The sequence below is a fragment of the Salvelinus fontinalis genome, chromosome 4 (genome assembly GCF_029448725.1).
Source record: "Salvelinus fontinalis isolate EN_2023a chromosome 4, ASM2944872v1, whole genome shotgun sequence".
Lineage (NCBI taxonomy): Eukaryota > Metazoa > Chordata > Actinopteri > Salmoniformes > Salmonidae > Salvelinus > Salvelinus fontinalis.
The window spans coordinates 36,315,818-36,330,716 of record NC_074668.1 but is presented as its reverse complement, the minus strand read 5'-3'; the positions used below and the strand labels follow the sequence as shown (position 1 = coordinate 36,330,716).

The 14,899-nt window shown below is 42.9% G+C and overlaps 1 protein-coding gene across 4 annotated transcripts in view; it reads left to right on the top strand.

Annotated features, from left to right (window-relative positions):
• The first annotated feature begins 3,714 nt into the window (after positions 1-3,714).
• Positions 3,715-14,899, top strand: part of LOC129853652 (protein phosphatase Slingshot homolog 1-like) — a 62,087-nt gene continuing 50,902 nt past the window's right edge. For 2 of the 4 annotated variants that reach the window (XM_055919932.1, XM_055919931.1), the window contains exons 1-2: positions 3,883-4,332; positions 11,523-11,560. In XM_055919932.1, the coding sequence (XP_055775907.1) occupies positions 4,252-4,332; positions 11,523-11,560 (119 nt within the window). In that variant the 5' untranslated portion in view covers positions 3,883-4,251. Of the gene's footprint in view, positions 3,844-3,882; positions 4,333-11,522; positions 11,561-14,899 lie in introns of those variants that run through there. The other 2 variants (XM_055919935.1, XM_055919934.1) reach the window with 2 other exon arrangements.

Here is a 14,899-nt window from a genome sequence, read left to right as displayed (position 1 = left end):
TTCCGCTTACTCCAGTTCCCCAGCTGGCAACACCCACCAACAACCACTGAACGACTCCTACAGAGACAAGGCATAAGTGCGGTAGCTGCTTGCTGTGCGGTAGCAGAGAGAACACTCTATGACTTGGAGTCTTTGACAATTGTTTGGGCTTTCCTCTGACACCGCCTAGTATATACAGTATATCACAAAAGTGAGTACACCCCTCACATTTTTGTAAATATTTGGGTATATCTTTTCATGTGACAACACTGAAGAAATGACACTTTGCTACAATGTAAAGTAGTGAGTGTACAGCTTGTATAACAGTGTACATTTGCTGTCCCCTCAAAATAACTCAACACACAGCCATTAATGTCTAAACCGCTGGCAACAAAAGTGAGTACACCCCTAAGTGAAAATATCCAAATTGGTCCCAAAGTGTCAATATTTTGTATGGCCACCATCATTTTCCAGCACTGCCTTAACCCTCTTGGGCATGGAGTTCACCAGAGCTTCACAGGTTGACACTTGAGTCCTCTTCCACTCCTCCATGACGACATCACGGAGCTGGTGGATGTTAGAGACCTTGCACTCCTCCACCTTCCATTTGAGGATGCCCCACAGATGCTCAATATGGTTTAGGTCTGGAGACATGCTTGGCCAGTCCATCACCTTTACCCTCATCTTCTTTAGCAAGGCAGTGGTGGTCTTGGAGGTGTGTTTGGGGTTGTTATCATGTTGGAATACTGCCCTGCGGCCCAGTCTCCGAAGGGAGGGGATCATGCTCTGCTTCAGTATGTCACAGTACATGTTGGCATTCATGGTTCCCTCAATGAACTGTAGCTCCCCAGTGCCGGCAGCACTCATGCAGCCCCAGACCATGACATTCCCACCACCATGCTTGACTGTAGGCAAGACACACTTGTCTTTGTACTCCTCACCTGGTTGCCGCCAGACACGCTTGACACTATCTGAACCAAATACTTTTATCTTGGTCTCATCAGACCACAGGACATGGTTCCAGTAATCCATGTCCTTAGTCTGCTTGTCTTCAGCAAACTGTTTGCGGGCTTTCTTGTGCATCATCTTTAGAAGAGGCTTCCTTCTGGGACCACAGCCATGCAGACCAATTTGATGCAGTGTACGGCGTATGGTCTGAGCACTGACAGGCTGACCCCCCACCCCTTCAACCTCTGCAGCAATGCTGGCAGCACTCATACGTTTATTTCCCAAAGACAACCTCTGGATATGACGCCAAGCACGTGCACTCAACTTCTTTGGTCGACCATGGCGAGACCTGTTTTGAGTGGAACCTGTCCAGTTAAACCTCTGTATGGTCTTGGCCACCGTGCTGCAGCTCAGTTTCAGGGTCTTGGCAATCTTCTTATAGCCCAGGCCATCTTTATGTAGATCAACAAATATTTTTTTCAGATCCTCAGAGATTTCTTTGCCATGAGGTGCCATGTTGAACTTCCAGTGACCAGTCAGTATGAGGGAGTGTGAGAGCGATGACACCAAATTTAACACACCTGCTCCCCATTCACACCTGAGACCTTGTAACACTAAAGAGTCACATGACACCGGGGAGGGAAAATGGCTAATTGGGCCCAATTTGGACATTTTCACTTAGGGGTGTACTCACTTTTGTTGCCAGCGGTTTAGACATTAATGGCTGTGTGTTGAGTTATTTTGAGGGGACAGCAAATGTACACTGTTATACAAGCTGTACACTCACTACTTTACATTGTAGCAAAGTGTCATTTCTTCAGTGTGGTCACATGAAAAGATATACTCAAATATTTACAAAAATGTGAGGGGTGTACTCACTTTTGTGATATACTGTAGGTCCTGGATGTCAGGAAGCTTGGCCCCAGTGATGACCTGGGCTGTACGCATTACCCTCTGTAGGGCCTTATGGTCAGATGCTGACCAACCTAGAAACAACACATTGCCAGGTTGACTTGTTTAAAGGTACATAGAAAATGAAGTAATACAGGGAACCCAAATTGCACCTCTTTTTATGGTGTATAGACATTAGGCTGGGACCCAAAAGATAACATTCACCTTGAGAGATGATGAAACCACCATAAGATATAAGTAGAAAGTTCTCTTTTGCATCCCCTTCCCACCAGATAAACCAAGTTCACCCCACAGATTTGCCAATATACAGTTATTCTCAAAGAAATCGTGTTTGAACATTTGTAAAAATCCAGCAGCTGTCCCCAGGAGAACCCTTTTTGATACCAGGTGGAGACTTTTTTGGTTCCAAGTAGAACCCTTTTGGGTCCTTTAAAGGGTTATCCTATGGGGACAGCCAAAGAAACCTTTTAGGTATTAGATAGCACCCTTTTTTCTAAGAGTGTAAGCTATCTAGAGTCCAGCACATGATTGTTAAAAATAGGGATTGTGCAATAAAAGAGAGTGGATGTATTTGTTACTCATCTATTTTTATTACCTTCCTTGACTGTGTTGGTTTACATTTGTGATGTAGAGGCTTCACTAATCCTTTAGCCTTGTGACAGACAGAGGGGCCTCAGTGGCCATGTCTTTTAATAATTCCATAGACCTGTTTGTGGTGCTGAACAGTAGACTATTCAGATGGGCTGAGTGAATTCAGACTCCATTCAGAACATGTAAACTGAGTGAAGCCACTGCTACGATAGACCATTGCTACGCTGTAATGACACAAGTTAATCTACTTCAGCAAAGGGCTTATACAATAGTAGTTGGACATTATAAACCAGGTAGTTTGGGTCCTGGATGATAATTGGCTGATACAGCATTTCATCCGTGTGCCTATCAGACAATCTACCACGGGTATGACGCAAAAATGCTTGTTTACTGTTCCATTTATGTTGGTAACGAGTTCATACTAGCAATAAGGCACCTCGGGATTGTGGTATTTGACCAATTTACCATGATTAAGGGCTGTATCCAGGCAGTCCGCTTTGTGTTGTTCATAAGAACAGCCCTTAGTCGTAGTATATTGGCCATTATAAACTGGGTGGTTCGAGCCCTGAATGCTGATTGGCTGACAGCACGTTGCGTCGTGCCTAAGAACAGCCCTTAGCCGTGGTATATTGGCCATATACCACACCCCCTTGGGCATTATTGCTTAAATATACCACACCTCCTCGGGTCTTATTGCTTAATTACAGCAGCTTAAAATGCAAAACAACTAGACCTTGCCTCCATGTGAATGATGATGCCTGAAGAAAGAAGAAAGTCAAGAAGAAAGCCCTCTCACATTTCCACGTTTCGTAGAGGTATGGGTGCCAGAATCCTGCAGGCCCATCGTGGGTGGACTGACTGACTGTAGAGTGGTAGTGCTCATAGATGCTCTGAGCCGTGGACAGGCCACTGACCCCAGCTCTGATCACTGCCACGAGTTTGTCTGGAGATAACAAACACAGCAATTGTTGTTGCTTTTGTTATTATTATTTATCTTTAAAAAATCGTATTGGCCTCCATTCTGTGTGACTGGCTTGGTCCTGCTCAGTATCTGCTACCATTCCATATAACTTTGACAATGTAAACATTTCCATGTCCTTGAGTGTACCTGAACCTCTGACCCATCTAACTGTAGGAAGTAAACTGAAATTGTACATCGTGTAATGTGTAATAACCTGAAATATAACAGTGAAAAAAATCGGGATGTAGATATATATAAAAAACAACAACAACAAAACAAAACCACAGCAGTTGGCTAAAAAACATCATGCAAAAGATTGCTCACATTCTGCGGGTTGTGAAGGTTTGTGTAGTTGCATTACATGAACTGTAGCTAATGTCATTTATTATTTTTAACCGACAGGCCAAGTGAAATACACAGTTTGAACTGGAAGAGATTCTGTCATGATGTAGGTATGTATTTGACAGAATTGGTAACCTAGCTAGGCTACAACATCCATCGGATCAGAATGTTTGAACTCAGCATCACTGTGTGGTTGGCTGGCAGCAGCTGACTAGCATAACCGTGCATCCCCTGGTGGAAGCGGTTTTGTGCAAGCTAGTGAGAAAGCCGCAACATGGGGAACGATAAGTACATGCTCTGTACGTTCTTACTATGAAATTCGTCTATTTTTATTTGAGAAAATTCAAAAGGAACAACTGGCTTCCAGATTTTAGGACGATGGAAATTTAACGGCGATGAAATTCTCTGCTTCGACCGCTATAGACGTTGACACCAAGAAACAATTTCCTTAGGTTATTCACCCGGAATAAAGCTGTTCTCTGGACAGGCTACACCGGCCTGTGCACACTTTCCCAGCCATGGCTCTGGTTACTTTGCAGCGCTCCCCTACCCCAAGCGCTGCATCCACAGCCAGCACAACCACCACCAACGTGGGGGAGGTAAGCTTGGAAATAGCTGGAGAGACGTTTTAGAAACGTCAACAAAGCGCAAGAAAACACCTAGGATACGTGGGAGTGACATAGGCCTAGCCGTGCTATCTAGATATGTTGCAATGGGATAAGCTAACTAGGTAACGTTAGTAGGTATTATTAGCCTCAACTCAATCGCTACCGAGCTAACGTTAGCTGTTGGCTAGAAAAGCTAGCAAGCAACGTTGTCAGTAACACACTGATATAACGTAATGCTATTGCCAGTTAGTAAAGTTATTCGCTTGCCAGCTAACGTACAACAAATGTACAGTTAATCTAGTTAGCTAGTTTCTTGTTTGCCTTACTACTTTTAATGAGAAGCGTAACTGCTGTAGCATTAGCTGACTATTCCTTTCCAATAGCATCGTTAGCCTGATTACCTAGGTATCTGGTTATCTGCCAGGTAGTTTAATGTAAGTCATACCGTAATGTCCTGCTGCTGAATGCAGTAAGCTAGCTAGTCAGCTAAGAAATCACCAGTGTACTGCAGTGGTGCCATACAATTTGGTACTCCCAAATGATAACATTTATCAAGTTAGTTGCCTAATGTTGCTTAATGTTAAAGTCAGTGTTATGGACAGCATGGGTTATTTTCTATGTTGTTCTGAGATGTCTCCTAAAAGGGACCAGTCAATGAGGTGAAATGTGGCATGTAACTTCATACAGTCATGAGGTAGAGTAGTGGTTCCCAACCAGGGATACTAGAACCCCTGGGGGAACTTGGTGTATCCACAGGGGTACGTGAGAAGACTCATGAGACTATATGCCTACTAGTAAAATGCACATGAGGAGGTACTTCATGGGTATGCTGGGCAGAGCAAAATTCATTTGGTGGTACAGTAACCGAAAAGGGTTGGGAACCACTGTGGTAGAGGCCTAGTCATACTTTCCATAAGAGTAAAGATAGTCTGCCAAAATCAAACTAGTATAAGTCAGGTGAGCTTTGAACACTTCCATGATGGCAAAATAAACTCTTGGTACTGCTCCTTGTGCTTATTTGTTTATTCAGATTAACCAAAGAGTAGGCATCACCAAACAGCCAATGAATAAACCACAAGAACAATCCCATCTCAAAATGTATATCAAACCAAAGTTTACTGGTCGCGTACACAGATTTGCAGATGTTATCACAGGTGCAGTGAAATGCATATGTTTCTAGCTCCAACAGTGCAGTAATACCTAGCAATTAAAAAAAACAATACACACATAATCCAGAAAAAATAAAGTTATATAGGATGAGCCATGACTAAAATACAGTATATACATAAAGTGGGTAAAACAGTATCTAAACATTATTAAAGTGACCACTGTTCAGTGACTATGTACATACTGCAGCAGTCTCTAAGGTGCAGGGCAGAGTACCGGGTGGTAGCTGGCTAGAACATTGATTAATGTTCAGGGCAGGGTACTGGGCGGAGGCTGGCTAGTGGTGACTGTTTAACAGTCTGATGGCCTGGAGATAGAAGCTGTTTCTCCGTCTCTCGGTCCCAGCTTTGATGCACTTGTACTGTCTCCGCCTTCTAGATGGTACTGGGGTGAACAGGCCGTGGCAACAGTTTGGGGAAGGCCCTTTCCTGTTTCAGCATGACAATGCCCACGTGCACAAAGCGAGGTCCATATAGAAATGGTTTGTCGAGATTGGTGTGGAAGAACTTGACTGGCCTGCACAGAGCACTGACCTCAACCCCATCGAATACCTTTGGGATGAATTGTAACGCCGACGTCGAGCCAGGCCTAATCGCCCAACATCAGAGCCCGACCTCACTAATGCTCTTGTGGCTGAATGAAAGCAAGTCACCGCAGCAATGTTCCAACGTCTAGTGGAAAGCCTTCACAGAAGAGTGGAGGCTGTTAATGCAGCAAAGGGGGGACCAACTCCATATTCATGCCCATGATTTTGGAATGAGACGTTCGACGAGCAGGTGTCCACATACTTTTGGTCATGTAGTGTAACAGTTAGTGCCTACACATCACAGCTATGACATTTAGATGTCACTCATGAAAGATAGCTACAATTGAAGTACTGTTTTTGTGCACCTTCTCAACCAGTTGGGGGCGCTATCTGTTAATGGAAACAGGAGTCACGCTAAATACAACAAAGGCTCTAGCCTACAGCAGGTTTTCTCCACTCGCCCTTAGAGTGAGTATTGGGTAGATTTGTCTTGAAGATGACAACAACCATGGTTAGGCCTGAATCAAGAACTGGTACTTGAGCATTAGCTGGTTTTTCATTAGGCTGCTGTTTTACTTTTTTAGCTACTGAGTCATTGGGCCTGACGCATTACAACTGCCATTTAAAAAAATAAACGTGTAAAAAGAAACACCTTTATCGTGAAGATGGTTGAGCTGGCCTGACTGAGGACCAGCCTTCCTTGTCACTGCCTGCCACTCACTTTAAATGTGGGATAGAATTGACTGGCTGCCTGGCTGCTTCCAGGGCTCTTCCCAGGGGCCTCTCTGATGAGGAGCAGCCAAGCCCCTCAGGAAGCTGCTGCAGCTATGATGTCATTCTCACATGGAGGGTGGGGGGAAAGCGATGAGTGGAGGACGGTGGTGGGGTAATAATATGGTAGCTGTTGTGACGGTGTAAGGTAGGCTACATGATTTTGCCAAGAATGGAGAGTTTCATCCCTTCCCTACGAGGTGAAATTTGGCTATTGTCATGTGTCTTGCTGTGGGAGAATTGTGGCTGAGATTTCACTTGTAGCGGCTGCAGGGCTGTTCAAGTCAATTATTCGATTACTTTCCCCGATGACCAACTGAAACCCATGTTAAACACAGCGTTTGACACGTCCCTGTTATGAGTTTCACCCTGATGCCCGTTCCCTGGTTGAATGGGTAGAGGTAGAGACCAACCTCAGAGGACTTACCTCACCTTATCTGCACCGTTTGTTTAGATTGGGGGGAAAATACTTTTTGTGTGTGTTTATAAAAATGTTAGGTTTGACAGTGACGTCTGTTCGCTGTTTTGAACCCATTCTGCTCATCACAAGTGTGATGCTCGCCCAATTTAGTTTGTTAGATACAGTAGTGGAAAGTGCCGTGTGTTTTTGGAGCTGAAATACAGTGTTGGATACATCTTGTCACAACATTTCCTCTTAGTACTGCTGTACCTAACCTTGGCAGGGACCTTGTGCTTCTCACTAGTAGTGCTTTGGTTGACAATCCTCAGGCTTTAGTAGGTGAAACTTCTGGAGAATGGCCCACCTCCTCACAGTTACCTGTCACCATGTTACTATAACCTGATACTCCCAGTCTATGATATCTCTCCTTGAACAATAACTGTTTAAGACATTTACTGTGGTGAAACTATCATAAAGAATGGCTACATTCCCTCCATTTAGTGGCGTTCACCTCTCTCATAAAGCCAGGTGGGTCATTCTCACGAAACCTTGAATAAATAAATTTTTCACTAAATCTCCTCTTGAAACACTGATATTAGGATCTGTACTAATCTATATTGTATAATTATAGTTTTTTTAAATGAGATATTATGCATTTTACCTGCATTTTCACAAAAGTCCAAAAAGTAGTGAACAAATCAATATTTCAATTTTTTGTTTTACTTTGCTCCCGTAATGAAAAGGAGTCAGTTAAACATCACACTGAAAATAAATATTTCAAATTAAATTATACAATTATAAAGTTAATCAGACTTTTCCCCCAATTTGAGCTCTTTAGCCGTATCGGTAATGAGAAGGCCAAGTGGAGTAAAGGGGGTGTTTGAGAATAATCATTCTGAAGGCATATAAGCAAATACATTAACTTAACTTGTGTTCATATAAAGACTACTCCTCTAGATGATGCATCATGGGTGAATACAACTTTACAGTACATTCGGAAAGTATTCTGACCCCTTGACTTTTTCCACATTTTTGTTACATTAAAGCCTTATTCTAAAATGGATTGAATCGTTTCCCCCCCTCAATCTACACACAATACCCCACAATGACAAAGCATAAACAGGTTTTTAGGGAAAAAAATTAACTGATATCACATTTACATAAGTATTCAGATCCTTTACACAGTACTTTGTTGAAGCGATTACAGCATTGAGTCTCCATGGGTATGAAGCTTGACGCACCTGTATTTGGGGAGTTTCTCCCATTCTTCTCTGCAGATCCTCTCAAGCTCTGTCAGATTGGATGAGGAGCGTCGCTTCACAGCAATTTCCAGGTCTCTCCAGAGATGCTCGATTTGGTTCAAGTCCGGGCTCTGGCTTGGCCATTCAAGGACATTCCGAGACTTGTCCCAAAGCCACTCCTGCGTTGTCTTGGCAGTGTTCTTAGGGTCCTGAGGTCCTGAGCGCTCTAGAGCAGGTTTACATCAATGTACTTTGCTCTGCTCATCTTTCCCTCGATCCTGACTAGTCTCCCAGTCCTTGCCGCTGAAACACATCCCCACGGCATGATGATGATGCTGCCACCACCACCTCTGGAGCTCTGTCAGAGTGACCATCGGGTTCTTGGTCACCTTTCTGACCAAGGCTCGTCTCCCCTGATTGCTCAGTTTGGCTGGGCGGTCAGCTCTAGGAAGAGTCTTGGTGGTTACACACTTCTTCCATTTAGGAATGATGGAGGCCACTGTGTTCTTGGGGACCTTCAATGCTGCAGACATTTTTTGGTACCCTTCCACAGGTCTGTGCCTCGACACAATCCTGTCTCTGAGCTCTACGGACAATTCCTTCGACCTCATTGCTTGGTTTTTGCTCTGACATGTGTAACAGTATAACTTTACGTCGTCCCCTCGCCCCGACACGGGCGCGAACCAGGGACCCTCTGCACACATCAACAACGGTCGCCCACGAAGCATCGTTACCCATCGCTCCACAAAGGCCGCGGCCCTTGCAGAGCAAGGGGAAACCCTACTTAAGTCTCAGAGCAAGTGACGTAACTGATTGAAATGCTACTAGCGCGTACCCGCTAACTAGCTAGCCATTTCACATCCGTTACACATGCACTGTCAACTGTGGGACCTTGATATAGACAGGTGTGTGCCTTTTGAAATCATGTCCAATCAATTGAATTTACCACAGGTGGACTCCAATGAAGTTGTAGAAACATCTCAAGAATGATCAATGGAAACAGGATGCACGCTAGCTCAATTTCAAGTCTCATAGTAACTGCTCTGAATATGTAAATAAAAGTATTTCTGTTTTTATTTGTAATACATTTGCAAAAAATTCTAAAAAACGTTTTCGCTTTGTCTTTATGGGATATTGTGTGTAGATTGATGACACTTTTTTATTTAATCAATTTTAGAATAAGGCTGTAATGTACATTTTTTTGGGGAAAAGAGAAGGGGTCTGAATACTTTCCGAATGCACTGTTTTTAAGTTTTGACAGGAACTTAAATTGTTACGGTAATGAGACAAACTACAGCAATGTATTTGGTGTTTTATTCAAGTATGTTAGGTTTTTCTAAAGATTTAATATTTTATTAAAAGAATTTAAGAGAATTTAAATCATCCTTCTTCTAACCCCCCCACATTTTGATTGATTTTACCTCAACCTGCACTTGGCTTGACCCCCTCCACCCCTAGTTCTGATTCTACTAATAGCTAATTTATTGAGGAAAAATATACTTTCTATGCCTGTGATATGTGATTGTCCCACCTTGTTATCTTAAGATGAATGCACTAACTGCTAAATTACTAAAATGTAAAAAAAAAATAAGTCTAAATTAAAGTGCACGCTGTCTTTTTAAGACCTAATGATGTCGTTCAACACACATTGAGAGGAACAGGAGATACGTGACTGAGGAGAGGGAGACTAAGTTAAATAATACCGTTTTTTAGCAATGACTGGGTTTTGGTGACAATCCACTTTCAAATCAGTTTATTTCGCATTGTGGTTTGTATATTATGACAAACAAAGTACTAGAGTAGCGAATTGATGTTAGCTTCAGCTGTAAGCTAGCAAGGAAAGTTGTCTTAAAGCTACAGGTATTTCGTTGCATTGTAAAGGGTTCTAGCCTGTAATGTACTTTTGTTTTGCCAACAGTAATTAAGTGTGTTAGCTCCCCACTCATGCTGCACAGAAGATAACATGACGCATCCCAGCCTCAGACCATTCCTTAGGGCGAGCTAGTAATGAGTAAGTGGAGCAGGCATGGTGCCGGTGCTTTCACACTATATGGGGACGTCTGCTGCGCCGATAGACAGACTTGATCCTCTCTCAATCAGTAGATGACGTGAGACACATTTAATAGAAGTACCGAAAGTAACAACAATTCTATTACTGAAATGTTTTTCATCTTCAAGTATCGAAAAAGAACAGAAGTTTTGGTATAAACAGTAGTGTTGATTTGTTGGGGCGTTGGTAGATTTGTCTGTTCCAAGGTTAGCCTAGGTTAAATACATTTATACGAACATTGAAACCTCAACATTGTGTTTTAGACTAGATACACACTGAGTGTACAAAGCATTAGGAACACCTACACTTTCCATGACATAGACTAACCAGGTGAAAGCTATGATCCCTTATTGATGTCACTTGTTAAATCCACTTCAGTGTAGATGGAGAGGAGACAGGTTAAAGAAGGATTTTTAAGTCTAGAGACGATTGAGACATGGATTGTGTATGTGTGCCATTCAGAGGGTGAATTGGCAAGACAAAATATTTAAGTGCCTTGAACGGGGTATGGTAGTAGATGCTAGGCGCATCAGTTTGAGTGTGTCGAGAACTGCAACGCTGCTGTTTTTTTCATGCTCAACAGTTTTCCGTGTTTATTAAGAATGGTACACCACCCAAATGACATCCAGGAATGCTTTTGACACCTTGCCCAACGAATTAAGCTGTTCTGAAGGCAAATGGGGGTGCAACTAAATATTAGGAAGGTGTTTAATGTTTTGTACACTCTGTTTATTTTGGGAAACATTTCTACAATAGTTTTATAAAAGAATATGGAAAATCTACCCCTGAATCCACTCAACTCTTCAATGAGTTGTGAGTAATGAGAATTAGGTTCCCCTCATTATATCCCTCTGTAGAATAGTAACCTACCTATCAGAGCTTATTATGAGGCAAAACATGTACTCTGAATTGTGGACAGGTTAATGTCCACCTGATACTAATGGCTGCACTGTAGAGCTTCAATGTCTTGTAGTATCAGATTGGTAACTTTTGCTTATTTTTGCTCTGCCTTTTCTTGGTTTACAGGACTTTGGGAGTGATGATGAGCGCCGGCTAAATCAGAGGTAAGTGTTCTTAGTACTTACAGTACTAAAGATGGACTTGCTAGGGTAGCTCAGAGCTGCTGCTCCTTTCTATCCATTATTTTGCATGGGGGAGCACGCTACAGCTACATATTATGCCAAATGGAGAGTAATAGGAGGACGTTTTTGTGATTTGCGTTTGTTTGTAAGTGGAGGTGTAGTGGGTGTACCTATACTGGTAAAACGTGAGCCTATCATAATTAATACAACATGCCCCCAAAAATATAGGCTATTACAGCATCATTAGGGGTGGCAGCGTAGCCTAGTGGTTAGAGCGTTGGACTAGTAACCGAAAGGTTGGAAGATCGAATCCTGAGCTTACAAGGTACATATCTGTCGTTCTGCCCCTGAACAAGGGAGTTAACTCACTGTTCCTAGGCTGTAATTGAAAATAAGAATTTGTTCTTAACTGACTTGCCTAGTTAAATAAAGGTAAAATAAATAAATACAATTATTTAACATTACATAAAATCATTCAAAATAGGCTACTACACCAGAAAGCAGGATTTGGCCACAGAGGCTCATTAGCTGCTTACTTAAAAAAAAATGTTTTATCGCATAGCCTACAATCGAAAGGGCCCGCAATTTGGGCAGCGCGTTGCAAATACCAAATAGATGATTGTTGAGTAGCGACTGTCAGTGAAAAGCAGAGAGGGCCTCCCGGGTGGCGCAGTGGTCTAGGGCACTGCATCGCAGTGCTAACTGCGCCACCAGAGTCTCTGGGTTCGCCCCAGGCTCTGTCGCTGCCGGCCGCGACCGGGAGGTCCGTGGGGCGACGCACAATTGGGCTAGCGTCGTCCGGGTTAGGGAGGGTTTGGCCGGTAGGGATTTCCTTGTCTCATCGCGCTCCAGCGACTCCTGTGGCGGGCTGGGCGCAGTGCGCGCTAACCAAGGGGGCCAGGTGCACAGTGTTTCCTCCGGCACATTGGTGCGGCTGGCTTCCGGGTTGGAGGCGCGCTGTGTTAAAGAAGCAGTGCGGCTTGGTTGGGTTGTGCTTCGGAGGACGCATGACTTTCGACCTTCGTCTCTCCCGAGCCCGTACGGGAGTTGTAGCGATGAGACAAGATAGTAATTACTAGCGATTGGATACCACGAAAATTGGGGAGAAAAGGGGATAAAAATTAAAAAAAAAAAAAAGAAGAAAAGCAGAGAGACCCAGCCAGTCATATTGCAATATTTAAAAATAAAATCAGGGAAAAACTGTTGGAAAGAGACTACAATAAAAATACCCCAATCTGTCTTTCAGTTATCAACATTTTTTATTTAATTGAGTGAACGGTAGCCTATCATATTGGCAATAGAGGAGAATATCGGCAATATCCCCAGGGAGGTGTGCATATTCACTGTCTTTGTCATTGGGTCAGCGCCACTTTAGTTTGTTTTTGGACAATAATTTCCTCCTCTAGGTTAAATGGATGTCGTATTGTATTTGTGTCTCCCCTTTTCGTAGACCAATTATATGTATCAGACAACATCGTTTTTATTGATATGTTTGTCAGTGTCACCAGAGTAGGCTACCCTGTAATTTTTGTAGTAAAAAAAAAAGATTGCTCACTTGGGTGTCCCTACCTGTAAGAAATTAAATGTACTTTCACCTCTGGTCACCACTGTAACAAATTATTAAGAAACCTTTGTCTGTCTATACAGGGTAGTCACCTATCTCTAATAGACAATTAGACAAAATATTGTCTTCCCCTTTTTGCTAGTCATTGTTGCAACAGGTGCTTAAAGTCCCAGTGCAGTAAATAAAGTGATTTACCTGTGTTTTATATATATTTCCACACAGAGGTTGGAATAATACTGTGAAATTGTGAAAATTATGATAATGTACTTTTAGTGTAAGAGCTGTTTAAAAATAACAGCTGAAATTTGAGCGTGTTTTGGAATTTTGGCCTTCCTGTTGACATCACCAGAAGGTGAATTAGTTAATATACCAATAAAGAGTTCAAAACGTCTGCCAATAACGCTCATTTTCAGTCTTCCACTCCCAGACAGTCCTAGCTAAATTCTTGCTTGAGAAATTGCTCTTGGCTAAGAAGCTATTTTTGTTTCTTTTTGACCATTTTAATTGAAAATATCTCAGTAATATACTTCATTGTTACCCGGAAATGATTTGATATTGAGAGAAAAACGGCTGCATTGGACCTTAAAACGCCAACACCAGTAGAAATCTACATTTTCAAGCTGAAAGACGATTTAAGTCAATAAGTCATCGTTTTAGTCAAAGTACGATATACAGTGCATTTAGAAAGCATTCAGAACCCTCAACTTTTTCCATATTTTGTTACGTTACAGCCTTATTCTAAAATGTATTATATTGTTATTTTTCCTCATCAATCTACACACAATATCACATAATGACAAAGCAAAACCAGGTTTTTATAAATGTTTGCAAATGTATAAAAAAACAACCTTTGCACCCTTCACTCAGTACTTTGTTGACGTTTGGCAGTTCTACAGCCTCAAATCTCCTTGGATATAATGCTACAAGCTTGGCACACCTGTATTTGGGGAGTTTATTCCATTCTTCTTTGCAGATCCTCTCAAGTTCAGTCGGGTTGGATGGGGAACATCGCTGCACAGCTATTTTCAGGTCTCTCCAGAGATGTTAGATCGGGTTCAAGTCCAGGCTCTGGCTGGGCCACTCAAGGACATTCAGAGACTTGTCCCAAAGCCCACTCCTGCGTTGTCTTGGCTCTGTTCTTAGTGTCATCGTCCTGTTCAAGGTGAACCTTCGCCCCAGTCTGAGGTCCTGAGCAGGTTTTCATCAAGGATCTCTCTCTACTTTTCTCTTTTCATCTTTCCCTCGATCCTGGCTAGTCTCTCAGTCCCTGCCGCTGAAAAACATCCCCAAAGGATGATGCTGCAACCATGATGCTTCACCGTAGGAATGGTATTGGCCAGGTGATGAACGGTGCCTGGTTTCCTACAGATGTGACGCTTGGCATTCAGGCCAAAGAGTTCATCAGACCAGATAATCTTGTTTGTCATGGTCTGAGAGTCATTTAGGTGCCTTTTGGCAAACTCCAAGCGAGCTGTCATGTGCCTTTTAGTGAGGAGTGGCTTCCGTCTGGCCACTCTACCATAAAGGCCTGATTGGTGGAGTGCTGCAGAGATGGTTATCCTTCTGGAACGTTCTCCCATCTCCACAGAGGAACTCTGAAGCTCTGACAGAGTGACCATTGGGTTCTTGGTCACTTCTCTGACCAAGGCCCTTCTCCCACTATTGCTCAGTTTTTCCGGGTGGCCAGCTCTAGGAAGAGTCTTGGTGGTTCCAGACTTCTTCCATTTAAGAATGATGGAGGACACTTGGGGACCTTC